The sequence below is a fragment of the Neofelis nebulosa genome, chromosome 11, assembly GCF_028018385.1.
Source record: "Neofelis nebulosa isolate mNeoNeb1 chromosome 11, mNeoNeb1.pri, whole genome shotgun sequence".
Classification (NCBI taxonomy): domain Eukaryota; kingdom Metazoa; phylum Chordata; class Mammalia; order Carnivora; family Felidae; genus Neofelis; species Neofelis nebulosa.
The window spans coordinates 65,938,485-65,953,913 of NC_080792.1; the positions used below are offsets into that span (position 1 = coordinate 65,938,485).

At 48.2% G+C, this 15,429-nt stretch overlaps 1 protein-coding gene across 5 annotated transcripts in view; it reads right to left on the minus strand.

Annotated features, from left to right (window-relative positions):
- The window catches only part of LOC131490505 (mediator of RNA polymerase II transcription subunit 15), a 67,715-nt gene extending 56,936 nt beyond the window's left edge, over window positions 1-10,779 (minus strand). For 4 of the 5 annotated variants that reach the window (XM_058692929.1, XM_058692928.1, XM_058692927.1 and 1 more), the window contains exon 1: window positions 10,632-10,779. In XM_058692929.1, coding sequence (XP_058548912.1) covers window positions 10,632-10,699 — 68 coding nt within the window. In that variant the 5' untranslated portion in view covers window positions 10,700-10,779. The remainder of the gene's footprint in view (window positions 1-10,631) is intronic. The other variant, XM_058692931.1, reaches the window with a different exon arrangement.
- Window positions 10,780-15,429: the final 4,650 nt, after the last annotated feature.

Consider the following 15,429-nt stretch of genomic DNA (forward strand, 5'->3'; position numbering starts at 1 on the left):
TCCTCTACAATGTTATCTGAAAGGGAATTAAGTACTGCACCCATCAGTCCTGAACACAATGACCAAAACAGGAGACAGAGGCAGGCCCAAGCTGCTGGGACTGGCTTCCCGTGCCCACACCGCCCCACCCCAGTCTCTCCGCACATCTCCTCTGCCCACCACACCCACCGCCAGAGCCTTCTGCCTGGCCTCCTCTGCAACTCCCACCCACTTCACAACTGCAGCTAACTGCTCTTCCAAGTTTGTTCCTTGCATCACCCACTGGCCGCTAGACTCTCTCCTTGGAAGGGTTGACACCCCACACACTCCACACACCATCACCTTAAATTTTTTCATTTATTTAATGTTTATTTATTTTTGAGAGAGAGACAGACAGAGCACGAGCAGGGAAGAGGCAGAGAGAGAGGGAGACACAGAATCCCAAGCAGGCTCCAGGCTCTAAGCTGTCAGCACAGAGCCTGACACAGGGCTCGAACCCATGAACAGAGAGATTATGACCTGAGCCGAAGTTGGACACTTAACTGACTGAGCCACCCAGGTGTCCCTATACACCATCACCTTGTACCCCACCTGTCAGAAGCAGCACAGAATCAGGGCCCATCTCCCTCAGGGGTGCATATCTGTGTCTTTCTCCTCCCCTTCCTCCTGCATGTACACACAGTTGCCAAATTTCAAAGCTTCCTTACATATAGGGTCTCTCCCTCCTAAATCATCCTCTCCATTCCCACTGTTGTGGCACCTAGTGGGTCTCAAATTTGAGTATGCATTCAAAATCAACAAGGATGCTTATTATAAAGGCAGGTTCCTTGACAATGTCAGATGTTGGTAAGGATGTCTGACAAGGGGAACACCCCACGTGGCTGGTGGGAAAAGTAAATGGATACATACCACCTGGGAAAACTGTCTGGCAGACTGCACCCCAACGTCCATCGAGTGTAGAACAGAACAGAAAAGTGATCTGGGGTAGAGTTGCACAATGGATGACACATGGCATAAGTAAGAATGGCTACCTAAAAGGTTGATCACCCATCACAGACATGCTAATTGAAAGAAGCTGCTGAGTGAAAGAAGCCAGACATGGTGTGACTCCAATGACAGGGAAGTTTAGGAACAAAAGTCTCCCTGGCCTGGGAAGCCAGAAGAGTGGGGGCACATTGGCTGAAGCACAGGGGGGAGCCTGCTGGGTGCTGGGCCTGTTCCAGATGCAGGCCTGGGCTGTGGCTAAGGGGGTGTTTTCATGTGTGAACATTCATCTGGTAGCGTCATGCTGAAGATGTGTCCTTGTGTCATTCACTGAAGTAGGTTTGTTATACTTCAATATAGAGAGGCACCATGTGAGACAACCAGAGCTCCTAAGCCCTGACCCCATCCCCAGGTTGGACTGGATTGGCCTTGAGCCTGAGTTCCTAGTACACAGCACCTGGTGAGGATTTGCTCTGCATTTTCACAGGCCTGAATCCCTCCATCATGAATCAGAGCAGACCCATGGCTTTTGGAGGGCACAGAGTGTTCCATCAGGGCTTCTCAGAGCAAATCTGGCATTCTTTGTAACAGGTGCTCCATGCCACACACAGTGGCCAGATCACTCAATAAAACATCACCTCTGATGAGGATTGAGAGGGAGTCAGAAAGGGGAGAGGGGGCAGAAAAGAAGGATGAGCCTCTGGAGGTGTGGAGAGGGGGGAGTTCTGGTCCAGGCCCCTTAGCCTGGATGTGCCCACCTGCCTGTCCCTCTCCTGGACTGGATGCGAGTGGGTCAGCTCAAAGGCAGCTGGGTCACTCCTATTCCCTACCCACCCTACCCGCCCCCCCCCCCCCAGCAGATTCCCAGGTGGGGAACTTAGAGAAGACTGTGGGGCCAAGGGCAAAGAGAAAACAGGGTCCAGAAGGAGGAGGGAGCAAGACAGAACTTGGCTGTTATTCACCAAGCATGAGCTCCAAGATGTGTATAAATGAGAAAATGGGTAAACCTGAGGGAAGGGTGTACCCAAGCACTCTATACTATCCTTACAATTCTGCATGTTTGAAACACTCTCAAAATAAAAAGCTCAAAGTAAGGAGAACAGGGACTTCAAGAGGTCAAATGTCTTCTCCAAAGGCTCACTGCTCTAAGTAACAGCTATGCCACCTCAAGATACTTAACTCATTCAATCAGTGATCTTTATTAACCCTCACCATGTTAGCAAGTGATTTGTTATTAAAATGGAAGGGAGCATCTCCATCACAGTATAGGTTTCAAGATTATTATGCCTGGGCTTCTAATGTATCTTCTTTGTTCTCCAGGATTGGATACTCATTTGTTTACCTGTTAAACAGAACCACCTACTAACCACCTGGACTCTCCATCTTTAATTTTTTTTTTTTTTTTAACGTTTATTATTGAGAGACAGAGAGAGACAGAGCATGAGCATAGGAGGGGCAGAGAAAGGGGGAGACACAGAATCTGAAGCAGGCTCCAGGCTCTGAGCTGTCAGCACAGAGCCCGACGCAGGGCCTGAACCCACAAACCACGAGATCATGACCTGAGCCGAAGTCAGATGCTTAACCAACTGAGCCACCCAGGTGCCCCTGAACTCTCCATCTTTAAATAAATGTCTTGATTTTTTTAAAAAAAGGCTCGGAATGCGAAGTGGTTCAATGTTTAGGTAGCACTGATGGAGAGAAAGCCCTGGAAGGCCATCAGAAGAGAAGCCAGCACTGCTTTCCACCATCCTACCTGTGATTATTATGCACCTCTTATCTAAGCCAAGGCATCATGCCAGGAGCTCAATGAGATGCAGAGGTACAAGACCAGATCCTACACTCTAGGAATTCATAATACTGTTGGCAAGGCAAAAAAATAATAATAATGAGTGTAAAAATAGCAAAAAAGAGTTAATCTGTTTAGTACATGCCAGGGTGCACCCAGTGCGGGCCCTACAAACTCAAGAGGAAGTAAGAATTGCCATGGTCTGAGCCATCAGGGCTCATGAGAAGGGGATGATGCCAAAGCCAAACCTCCAATAGGGAAGAGAAAGAACAGAGAAGTATGAAACCAGAGGGCCTGGCATGGAGGAGGGAGCATCTGGCTGGGCCTCTCATACCAGCATAGTGGGAAAGCCATCTGGAAGGACAGTTTCAGATTGAAAGGAGAATGCTTCTTAAAAGGGGTGGAAAGAAGCGTCTTAGGAAGGCTGTGGTGGCACTCAGGGCCCAGATGAGGGAGGACATCCACACTGAAGGCAGAACACATGTGACTTTCCATCTTATGGTAGCTATCTGTGACCATGGCTCCATCTTCCTCATGTGCACACAGGGCACTTCATCTGGACCACATGTTCTGCTTGCTAACCTGTTCTCAGTATCATTGGGTTATGAACATCTCTCGTGTCATTTTTTTAAAAAGATTTTTAAGTAATCTCTGCACCCCAAAGTGGGACTCAAACTTACAACCCCAAGATCAAGAGTCACATGTTCTACCGACTGAGCCAGCCAGGTGCCCCTCCCATGTCTTTTTTTTTTTTTTTTAATAAAGTTTATTCATTGGGGGGGAGAGGGAGGGAGTGACAGGAAGAGGGAGAGAAATAGAAAGAGAAAATGAATGAGCAGGAAAGGGACAGAGAGAGAGCGGACAGAGGATCCAAAGTGGCCTCTGCACTTACAGCAGAGAGCTCGAGGCAGAGCTCAAATTCAAACTGTGAGATCATGACCTAAGCTGAAGTCGGATACTCAACCAACTGAACCACCCAGGCGCCCCGTCTCATATCATTTTTTTTAAGCAATTTTAATGTTTATTTATTTTTGAGAGAGAGCGCAAGCGCACAAGTGGAGGAAAGGTGAAGAGAGGGGGACAGAGGATCCGAAGTGGGCTCTGTGCTGACAGCAGAGGCTCGAACCCATAAACCATGAGATCATGACCTGAGCCAAAGTTGACGCTTAACTGAGCCACCCAGACACCCTCTCCCATGTCATTTTTTAAAAATTGTTTTAATGTTTATTTTTGAGAGAGAGAGAGAGAGAGAGAGAGAAACAGAGCATGAGTGGTGAAGGAGCAGAGAGCAGGAGACAGAATCTGAAGCAGGCTCCAGGCTCTGAGCCGTCAGCACAGAGCCCTACACGGGTCTCAAACCCACATGCAGTGAGATCGTGACCTGAGCCCAAGTCGGAGCTTAACTGCCTGAGCCACTCAGGTGCCCTTCCCATGTCATTTTTAACAGCAGCACTGAACCTGCCATCTTCAGCTCCCACAACAAATCTAATCCAGCTCCACTGCTGGCTAATCTCCCCTGTCCCACTCCTGACTTGATATGGACATGAGCATCCTCACTGCCAACAGATTTTGAATACTCTCCTCCCTATAGCCTTGGAGGAAATGCCTAAGGAAGTAGACATTTTAAGCTTACGGGAATAAACGGTATTGCCAAATGGCCTTCCAGAAAAATGGCCTCATTTATGTGCCTCCAGCAGCAGCTTGTGAGGAATGTCGGTTTGTCTGTGTCTTCCTGTTCATGGTTCACTTTCTCCAACTTGGGGCGCCTGGCTGGCTCAATGGGCAGAGCATGTGACTCTTGACCTCAGGGTTTGGTTTTGTTTTTTAATTTATTTTTGAGAGAGAGAGAGCATACAAGCCGGGGAGGGGGTAGAGGGGGAGACAGAGAATCTTAAGCAGGCTCCATGCTCAGCGCAGAGCCCAATGTGGGGCTCCATCCCATCACCCTGGGATCATGACCTGAGCCAAATTCAAGAGTCAACATTCAACCGACTGAGCCTGAAGCTGAATATGGGTACATGGGCATGGGGTCTTTATACTACTTGGTTTCTGGATTTAAACATTCCATTTTGAATTCTTAAAAATTCATTAGAATTCCTTTAAAAATGTGCCCTCTAGTATGGAACCAACATTATTGCCCTGAGGAATGCTTTAAAGGGTACTCCCCTGCCCTGCATGACAGTGGCATGATGATCATGTGACCACCGGGAATGCCAAACATGGAGCCTGGGCTAACCACCCACCTTGTCACAAATGGTAGTAAGAGTCGGAAGACTTCTGGTCAGGAATGGATGTTAAGGGCTGCAGGTGTGGCAGGTGGGTGGGATCTCTTACAAAAGGGAGCTGGTGAGGCTGGGAGGCTGGCTACAGCCTGTGTGGAGGCCAAAGATCATCAGAGGCTTGCTGGCTGGCCCTTCCGCCACTGTTTGGGTCGCACTGACTCACAGGGAGTTGCTAAAACGGATGCCCACTGGCACTGGCTTGGGTTAATTTCCAGAGCTGCCATCTCCCCTCTACCCCTAAAAAAGGCATGACCTCTCTTTCAGATTATAAGGCAGTTTGCCTCTCCTGTCCTGCCATGGTTCAGCAAACATTCATTTGTAATATGTAGAGCATAACTATAAGCAGCAGTGACTTCTCCTCTACACCTCAGTTTCTTCCCCTTAAAAACAGGAGTAACAAGTGCATCGAATGACTCTGCAGGCATGAAGTCAATGGGCTAACATAGGTCACCTCCTGCATCAGGGGTTCATGTCAGCTGCTGTGTTGCTGCTGTTAAGGAAGCCCTGGACCCCTGAGCAGATGAGGGCTCACATCCCTTCAGGTTACTGTCACTCCTGGTCTAGAGGCAGTAGGGCCAAGGGTCAAGACTCTTGAAGTCAATGGCTCCACGATCACTTCCTGATTGCTGTCAGGGGCAGCAAGGCTTAAGGTGGTCAGACAGATGGGCCCCTGGCCTCAGGGAATGAACATTTTAGTGGTGGCTTATACACAGAAGCCTGCAAGCCAGCCCAGTTGTTGAGATACCGACCAGGCTATCAAGAAAGCAGAGGGGCTCAGGAGCTTCCCCACTGGAAAACAAGGGCCAGAATCGCACCAGGAGGGTACCAGGCTGTTGGGATGCCTGAACGCAATAAGCCACAGAAAAAGCTCACCCAAGACTCGCTCACTTCTGCTTGGAGGATAAAACATAACCCACAGGCAGAATCTAGACATGCAAGTTTCAGGGCACTCCCCATCCTTCTTCCTAAGGCCTCTCCAGGACCTTGGAAGTTGCTGTTCAGTTGTTTGTTCTTTGTTCCTTATGTTTTGTTTTGCTTTGTTTTATTACGTTTCTGGCTAAATAGCACTCAACTTTCTCCTTATGGTACAGGCAGAAAGCTCTCCATCTCCTAGGTCCCAACTTGGAGCTCAAATCTCTTTCAGAGGCTGCCTTGTCTGCCCTGAGTCTGCTTCATGCTCCCTAATCTCCTGGCACTTGAGTAGAGAGCCCTGATACACGCTGCCCTTCCCCCACCACCCGTATCTCCTCCCCTCTGCAATCTGTTCAACCCAACAGACATTTATTTATTTCATGTCTATATGTGCAACATGCTGTACTAAGAAGTGGGAGGCATAAAAAGTCTCAAGAATAAGATGGAAGAAAAATTTAGAAGAACCAGAAGAAGTGATTGACGAGGTCCTTTCATTCATTCACTGCTTACCTACTCCATTCCAGGCACAGTGCCGGCAACTACAAATACATGCTTGTTCTCTGGGATCCTACAGACCAGACCCATGGTCAACACTAATCCAACAATTCCCCCAGGAAGGCCCAAGGTCCACAAAGGCCAGCTTGAGAACTCTAAGGGGGGCTTCTCCTGGAGTGCTGCGGGGACGGTAGATGTTCAATGAAGAAATGATCTGAACTCACCAACAACATCACAACTACCCTCCCCACGAGCTCCTTTAAGTGTCATCAACTCCCATAACCAGCCTTAGGGGTTTCACCTTCACCTTCCAGGGCTCCTACTCCTGCAAGAGCCTAAGGAGGAGGCATCTGCTAGGGCTCAGGTGGAGGTCTTTTTATTTTCCCTCCACCTTTCCTGTTAAGACAGACTGGACTCCAGCCATTTCATAGATAAAGATGATGATCCAGAAAGGTTAAGTATCCTGCGCATGGTCACTTGGGCTAACAAGTAGAGAAAATGGGGTTTCCAGAGCTTCACAATGCACACTGGCACAGGTAAAGAAGACCACTGTAGAGAGAGCGGTGCACGCAGCCTCTAGGAAAACACTTACTCTTGCACATCTCAATAAGTGTTTTATTTGCCAGGTGCCATGTTTCATAGGACTGGGGTCCCACTAGAAACTACAAGGGGCTGAGATCCAACACATCGAAGGAGGTGACCCACTTTGGCCAGGTAGGCAGGGAAGGATCTGGAGTATTTGTTATTTAAGCAGACATTTAAAGGAAAGGAAGAGAAACTGGTCATAAGTGGGGGGGGGGGGGGGGGGTCTACCCATTGTCAAATACCCTAAATACTTGGTAATAACTTGTTTAAAAAGAGAAAAAAAAAAAAAAAAAAAACCTTAGAATGTTCAAGAAGCTGAAAAACCACAGAGAATGGAGCAAGCTGGGGGGTTTGAGAAGAGGTGGCTAGGCCAGGCCACCTGGAGTCTTATTAATGCTAAGAGAAGTCACAGAAGGTTTTCAGCAGGGCAGCAGAGAGCAAGGGGAGGTGCAGTCCAGAATGGGCCCAAATGAGGTAGAGGCGGTGGAGGGCTAAGAAGAGGCTATACTACAGAGTCCCTGCAAGGGCTCTCCTAACCAGCCCCAACTCAAAACTGCTTTTTCTCATGATGGACAAGAGACTAGATTATTGGGCCTGTGATCTGAAGCACTGTTCTCTTGGTAGATACTCAAGAGCAAGATGGAGAAAGTGAACGAGCTATCAGATGCTTCTCCTTCTGCTGAAACTCCCCAGCTCTTCACTATGCTTTCTTTACTCCCTCACTCATCTATAAACTACTCGGGTTCAAAACATTTCCCAAGATATCCACCTTCAACCAACAGCATGAACACCAGAGGAAGTCAGAATTAAACCCATGAACACAACAAATCAAGGTACCAAGAATCATGATTTTCAAAGTGAACCATAGAGATAAAACAGACAAATCTGCGAACTCAGAACACCACATCATGTTAGGCAGACAACCTCTGAAACTGCTCATCCCAGCAGTGGTAGCAGAAGGGCTCCCAAAGATGTCCATGGGAATCCATGAACACGCTACGTTATATTTACAGAGATAATTAAAGTTATGCACTTTAAAATAGGAACATCACCCTGGATTATCTGAGCGGCTCCAATCTAATCTGAGTCTTTACTAGAGAATTTTCTTGGCTGAAGTCAGAAAGATGCAGTAGAAGAACCCACACCTAATGGAGGGGGCCAAAATACAAAGTGTGAGACTGAATACAGGCCGCTTCCAGGAACAAAGACTGACCACTGGCTAACAAATAGTAAGGCACAAGAACACCTCAGTCCTACAACTGCATAGACTGAATCTGACCAACAACCTGAATGAGCCTGAAAAGCAAATTCTACTGCAGAGCCTCTGGGGGAAAAAAATGCACACCTAACCAACGTCTTGATTTCAGCTCTGTAAGACCCTAAGCAGAAGACTCAGCTGAGCCCACCTAGATCTCGGATCTACAGAAACTGCCAGGTAATAAATTTGTGTTGTTTTAAGCCACTGTATTTGTGGTATTTTGTTACGGCAACTAGGGAAAAACTAACACACAAGCAGCTATCTGGCGGAAAGGAAAGGGGAGGGGAGGGGAGGGGAGGGGGAGGGGGGAGGGGGGAGGGGGAGGGAAGGGAAGGGAAGGGAAGGGAAGGGAAGGGAAGGGAAGGGAAGGGAAGCGAAGCGAAGCGAAGGGAGGAAAGGAAAAGAAAAGAAAGAATCCAACTTCCCTAGAAGCAGAAGGAAGTTGAATCATGAAGTATACAGTCAGTCCTTGACACCCAGAGACTCTTCAATCGCCCTCCTTAACCTCTGACTCTCCCCCCACCCTCCCCAATTTCCTTTGATGACAACTCATCCTTCTGGTTCTTTTCTCCCCAAAGAGAAATCACTGCCCTGGGGGCTTTTCTTGCAGGAGCTCTGAAGTGGACCATCCATCAAGATTTCAGCTATAGACAACTCCAGGGCATCCAAAAAACCCCAAAAGCCAAAAAACAAAAAAAACCCAATATTATCGGATTCTGCAATATCTGCAGAATTGTCCCCAGACTACTCCATGGCAGTGCCCAGAGCCACTAACTCTACAGTCCCTATGCCTTCCACTGTACTAAGAGGCTTCCCAGCATTCCATCCCACTTCCTTCCTTCCACACTGCTGCATTCCACCCCCTCCAGTTAGTCATCAAGAACTGTCTATGCTTGCTCTCCCCTATCTCTGGAATGGTCTTCCTCTTTCAGTTTCCACCACTGTCTACTGCAGACCTTTATAATCTCCTGCCGACTAGGTCATTCCACAACCATTTTATGGAGCAACGTGACAGGCAGTGATCTAGCAGTAAGAATATAGGGATGAAAAATGAAAGGTCCCCAAACCCCAAGAGTTCAAAACTCATAATGGCCTAATTGGCCCCTCTCTCTCTCTCTCTCTCTCTCTCCTCTGTTCTTGATCCATCTCCAGGGACTCAGGGAATCTTCCCAACTTTGGCATTTCACCACCTCAAAGGAGGCCACATGCCAAATACAGGCTCAACTCCTTAGCACAGCACTCCCACCACTAACATGTCAGCACCTGCTCACCCTCATTCCATTACCATCTCCTGAACCTCCTTACTCCTCAAACTCCAGAAACCAGCCTACAGCAATGTCCTCCATGCAGTGAGCATTCACACTTCTCCACTATTCAGCCTGGAACGATGGCCTTTCACACTCCTACTTGTTTTTTTAGGGCTCAGTTTATTCGTTACCTACTCCACAGACTGCTCTTGGTCTGCTCACGCAAACTGACAATTCCTCCCAGAAGAAAGACGGCACTGTAACTACTCCTTTGTGGTAGCGCGTTCCCTGAGGGCAGAAGCTGTCTCAGGTAAATTTGTGGCTATCACCACACCAGTAAGCTCAGCAAAAGACTGCTAAACGAAACAAGTAGTCGGTGGTGAAGCCTAGGGCGCACTGGCAGCATGGAGGGGTTCAGCAGCTGAAACTGAGGACAAAGCACTAACCCCACCTCTTCATTCCGTCCTCCCAACCAAAGGTCGCTTCCTGACAACCTCTTCCTGCCACCCCTCGAGAAATCCACACTGGGGCGGGACTGGGGGGGCGGCGGAGGCAGGTTACCCCTAGATTCTCCATCCCCTACCGCCCTCAGCCCCAAGCACCTAGCCTCCGAACGTCATCCTCCAGCCACCCTCTTCCAATTTCTTTCTCTCATTCTGATGCGCTTTTCTTAAAGAGGAATCACAAAACACCCAGATCTGCTAAAGCCGCCACGGGCTGCCCCTTTCCTTTTTCGAATTCAGTGTTGATTCAAAGCAGGGGAAAGTCTGCAACCAAAGCACACAAATGACGAATGAGAAAGCTCAGGACGATGACTCATAACTCAGGACTCGCTGGTTTGCAGAGTTCGGCCCCAGGAAAGCTAACGAACAGTCCGTATCAGCGAAGAACGGAAGGGACAGCCGAAGGCTCGGCCGCGCCCTGGCGGGGCTCACGCGAGTCCCTGGCGCCTTCGGCCTCCCGGCACCCCCAAGCCCCCGCGGGTCCGGCCGCCCTAGGTCTCCCACGGGTCGGGCTCGGCCTCGCCCTCGCCCTCCGCGCGCAGGGGGGCTTGAGGGGGGAAAGGTCCGGGGATCTCGGCCTCTAGACCGGCCCCTACTCACATTTGACTGACCAACTTCTGCCGGAAGGCGGCGCTCCGCCAGTCGGTCTCCTGCCCCGAAACGTCCATGCCGGTCCCTCCGCTCCCACCGCCCGCGTCCCGCTCTGCCGCCGCTGCCGCTGCCGCCGCCTCTACCGCAGCGCCAGGCCTAAACCCGGAAGCCGTTGGAGGCGCCTCTGCCGCGCCGGAAGCCGAACGGGGATTGTGGGAAATGGAGTCGCGCGCGAGGGCCTATGGGAAATGGAGTTTCAAGGCCCAGCCGGGCAACTTCTCGGCGCGCGCCCCATCCCGCGTACCCCAAATCGCTGGCCTCTGTCCCAGCGCGGCTGTCGCGCGGGACGTTGAGCCCACATGCTCTGGGCTGACGAGAGCCGGTGTGCGGGAAACATGGCTGCATAGTAGTCCTGATACTGCCCTTAGCAGGCCCACGCTGGCCACCTGCATTTCTTGCGACCCTACTGCGTGCTAGTCTCACCAAATCAATGAGATCCGCACCTTTGGGCAGAGCTGCTAGCAGTCTACAGATGAAATGGAAAGATTGTTTATCTGTCAAATATTTATCAGCACCTACTGTGAGCCGAGTACTGTGCCAACATGATCCAGGTTCTGCTTTCCTGCCACTACCTCGCAGCGCCACATGCAAAGCGTGACCAGATAGACTTCTGTTACTGCTTCTGTTAGACTTGCAGAATCTCATATCCCACTGTATTTTGTAAGGGGTGGGGATGTAAGGAGCCTAAACTAAATCACATTTATTAAGTTTTAGACATGGGAAATCTTGCTTGGCCCAAGAGCCATGTCCTGTTCATGGAGAACACAGTCCAGATCCTCGCTGGTGGCCAGATATCACACAGACTTGTTGGGTGGAGGCAAGTGAGCTGGAGGTAGGATGCAAGGGAGTGAGAGGGCCTGAGGACGCTTTTAGAAGGATAAAAGTTCTGCTGGGTAGGATATATGTGGCCCTTGTCAGTGCCAAAGGGAAGGGAGGATAAGTGGCAAAAATTCTGAGCCAAAATGGTCCACAAGTGCCAAGTGGACAATCACCAACATGAGCCTCAGAGAGTATGAGCTGGCACCTACTGTTGACTGTTGAGTGCCAGGCCCAGGCTAGGCTGGGTACACCCCCTGTCTGGGTGTCCCAGGCAGGAGCTTAGGGTGGGGTGGAAATTGAGAGAGGAAATCGTGACAGTTTTCCCAGAAAGGCCCCTCTTGCCTACAGGGTTTCAGGTCTTGAGTCTATAAGAAAGCTTTTCACATCTTCAAACTTTTTTTGCTCATTCTCCTGAAAATAAGTTTTAAAACTCTGTATTTAGGATGATCAACTTGTTCTGGTTTCTCTAGGACTCTGTGGACTTTAGTTCTGAGATTCCTGCATCTCTGCAACTCCCTGAATCTAGGCCAACTGGCATAGTTGATGACCCTATCTATATCCCTCTTGCACATTTGTTTTCCTCTTGCACATTTTAAAAAAACATATAATTTGGAGCACCTGGGTGGCTCAGTTGGTTAAGCATCCGACTTTGGCACAGGTCATGATCTCACAGTTTGTGGGTTTAGGCCCTGCATGAGGCTCCGTGCTGCCAGCTCAGAGCCTGGAGCCTGCTTAGGATTCTGTCTCCCTCTCACTCTCTGCCCCTCCCCCACTTGTGTGCACGCATGTGCTCGCTCTCTCTCTCAAAAATAAATAAGCACTTTTTAAAAGTTGAGACATAATTCACATACCATATAATTCACCATTTTAAAGTGTATAATTCAGTGTTTTTTAGTATTATTCACACATTCATGAGGTTGGACAACCATCGCCACTCTCTTACACATTTTAATTTTTTTAAGTAGGCTTCACACTCAGCATAGGGCTTAAACTTATGACCCTGAAATCAAGAGTCACATGCTCTACTGTTTGAGCCAGCCAGGTATCCCACTCTTGCATATTTTTAAGTTGACATTTAAATACTTTTCTGTGCACCACTGGAAAGGTATGACTGCAGTGTATCCTATATTGTATATGGGCTCCAAATGCATTTTTTTCTTTTTTTTTTTTTTTAAGTATGTTTCATGCCCAGTGCAGAACCCAACATAGGGCTTGAACTCATGACCCCAAGATCAAAACCTAAGCTTAGAACAAGAGTTGGACTTGGGGCACCTGGGTGGCTCAATCAGTTAAGCATCCGACTTCAGCTCAGGTCATGATCTCACAGTTCACAAGTTCAAGCCCGCATGCTGACAGTTCACAGCCTGCAGCCTGCTTTGAATTCTGTGTGTGTGTGTCTCTCTCTGCCCCTCCCCTGCTCACACTCTGTCTGTCTGTCTCTCTCTCAAAAATAAACATTAAAAATTAAAAAAAAAAAGAGGTGGACACTTAACTAACTGAACCACCCAAGCACCTCTGCATTTTATTTATTTATTTTGAGAGAGAGAGCAGGGGAGGGGCAGAGAGAGAGAGAGAGAGAGAGTAAGAGAATCCCAAGTAGGCTCCACACTGTCAGTGCAGAGCCCAATGTAGGGCTCGATCCCACAAACTGTGAGATCATGACCTGAGCCAAAATCAAGAGTGGGACGCTCAACCGACTGAGCCACCCAGGTGCCTCAACCACCCCTGCATTTGTTCTTCATGTCCTTGGGCCTGCACATTCCATTCATCAGTTTATGGAAAACATTGGCCTCATAACCTCATTGGTAAAGCCAGTCCTCACTGTCAAATTCTTGGGCAAATGAGACTGAGACTCCCTAGGGTTCTGAAAGTAGAGAGTGAACTTCCTATCATGTTTAACCAAAATGAGCATTGACATTTCTCCCCCTTCTGCACTCTGTTTTGGGAAGGCTGATAGACACAGAGATTCACAGACAGAGACTGGGAGCTTGTCAAGAGTTTGTCATTGGGATAAAATTAAGTGCTACCCCCTTTGCTGTTTGCTCCAGAGCTCTATTTCTACTTGTCCCTTTGTGGCCCAGAGGTGGTAACTCCTAGGGCAGTGGTCTTTGGTTAGAATCTGGATGCGTGGCCAGGGAAGGAGAGGAGGTAGAGACAACCATAGACTACCTAGCCTCAGGGAGACAGGAAGTCCATGGGAAGGTGGATCCTGAAATGGACCTGTACTCTCTCAGCACCTGCAGACCCCCCTGGGGACCTCAGTGTGAAAGTGGGTAGTTTAGACCCTGAAAAGGAAATGATGGAGGAAGCTGAAGCCATTCCCAGCCTTGACCAATATCCCACACCACTTGAAGGTAAAGTCTCTGCCCTCCTGGTTCCTGCAGGCTACCTTGCCATTGCTGGATTCTGTCACTGGCCACACATTTTATGAATATGATCCTGGGCCCTGCAGGAACTGGGAGCTGGAAGCTTCTGGGGCAGATGAAACTTTCCTGTAGGGAGCCTTGCACATGATCTTTGAGCATTTGTCTCTGTCTCCCTTCAGCCTCATGTGAGGACCCCTCTGATTCCCCACCTTGTTTTGGTGCTCAATCCATGGAAGGTACTCAGCTGCCCCTCTTTCCACCCTAGCACCCTCTACTGTGTTAATCTGGAGCCTCCAATCACCTTTTTGTATGTGGATGGGGGTGGGGGGAGGTGGCGGTGATTATTGCTTCTACAAACAATACATGAAAACTTTAGAAAGGACCAAACATAAATCCCATCTATCAAAGGCAGCCATTATTTATATTTTGATAAATTTTCCTTTTCTCTCTTTCTCTCTCCCTCTATTAGTTTAAAAAATACAACAAATCATGGTGTAGATGCCATTTGATCCTGTGCTGTAAACCTAACATTGTAGAATAAGCATCTCCCAAGGATTAACAAATATTTAGCAATTGGAATTTTAATTATTAATTTATTTATTTATTGTTTTTTTCTTTAAAAAAACTTTTTTTAAGTTTATTTACTTTTGGGAGAGAGAGAGATACAAAGACAGAGACAGAGTGCAAGTGGGGGAGGGGCAGAGAAAGAGGGAGACACAGAATCTGAAGCAGGCTCCAGGTTCTGTTCTGCCAGCACAGAGCCCGACGTAGGGCTCAAACCCATGAACCATGAGATCATGACCTGAGCCAAAGCTGAACTCAACCAACTGACCCACCCAGGGTCAACCAACTGACCCACCCAGGCGTCCCTAATTATAATTTAGATTATAAAACTACATCATGGGAAAACCTATAAACAATCAACTGTAACCGGTGTAAAATACAATTTTAGTAATAGTATCATATACCGACTATGAAATCTGTCATCTCAGTCATTCCCCTGTTCTTGGACCTTTAGATTGTGGATGTTTAATTTCCTATTACAGATAATGTGTGACAAACATCTTTGTGCACAGATCTCTGTTAGTGTTTCAGAAAATTTCCGCAGCCCAGACCTGAGTCCTGGGTCCTGGGGACATACATTTGTAAGCTCTAAATTCATGCATTAAGCATATTAAAGAATAATTTTTTTAAATAGGTAAAATCATAACTTTCAAGCAGATATTAACTTATTGAAGAGAAAGCTGTTAGGGGCACCTGGCTGGCTCAGTTGGTAGAGCATGCAAGTCTTTTTTGTTTGTTTGTTTTTTAATGTTTATTTATTTTTGAGAGAGAGGGAGAGGGAGACAGAGGATCTGAAGCAGACTCTTGGATGAATGCAGAGAGCCCGATGCAGGGCTCAAACCCACAAGCCATGAGGTCATGACCTGAGCCGGAGTCAGACTCTCAAAGGACTGAGCCACCTAAGCTGCCAAGCATACAACTTTTAAAGAAATTTTTTTTAACGTTTATTTTTGAGACAAAGAGAGACAGAGCATGAATGGGGGAGGGTCAGAGAGAGG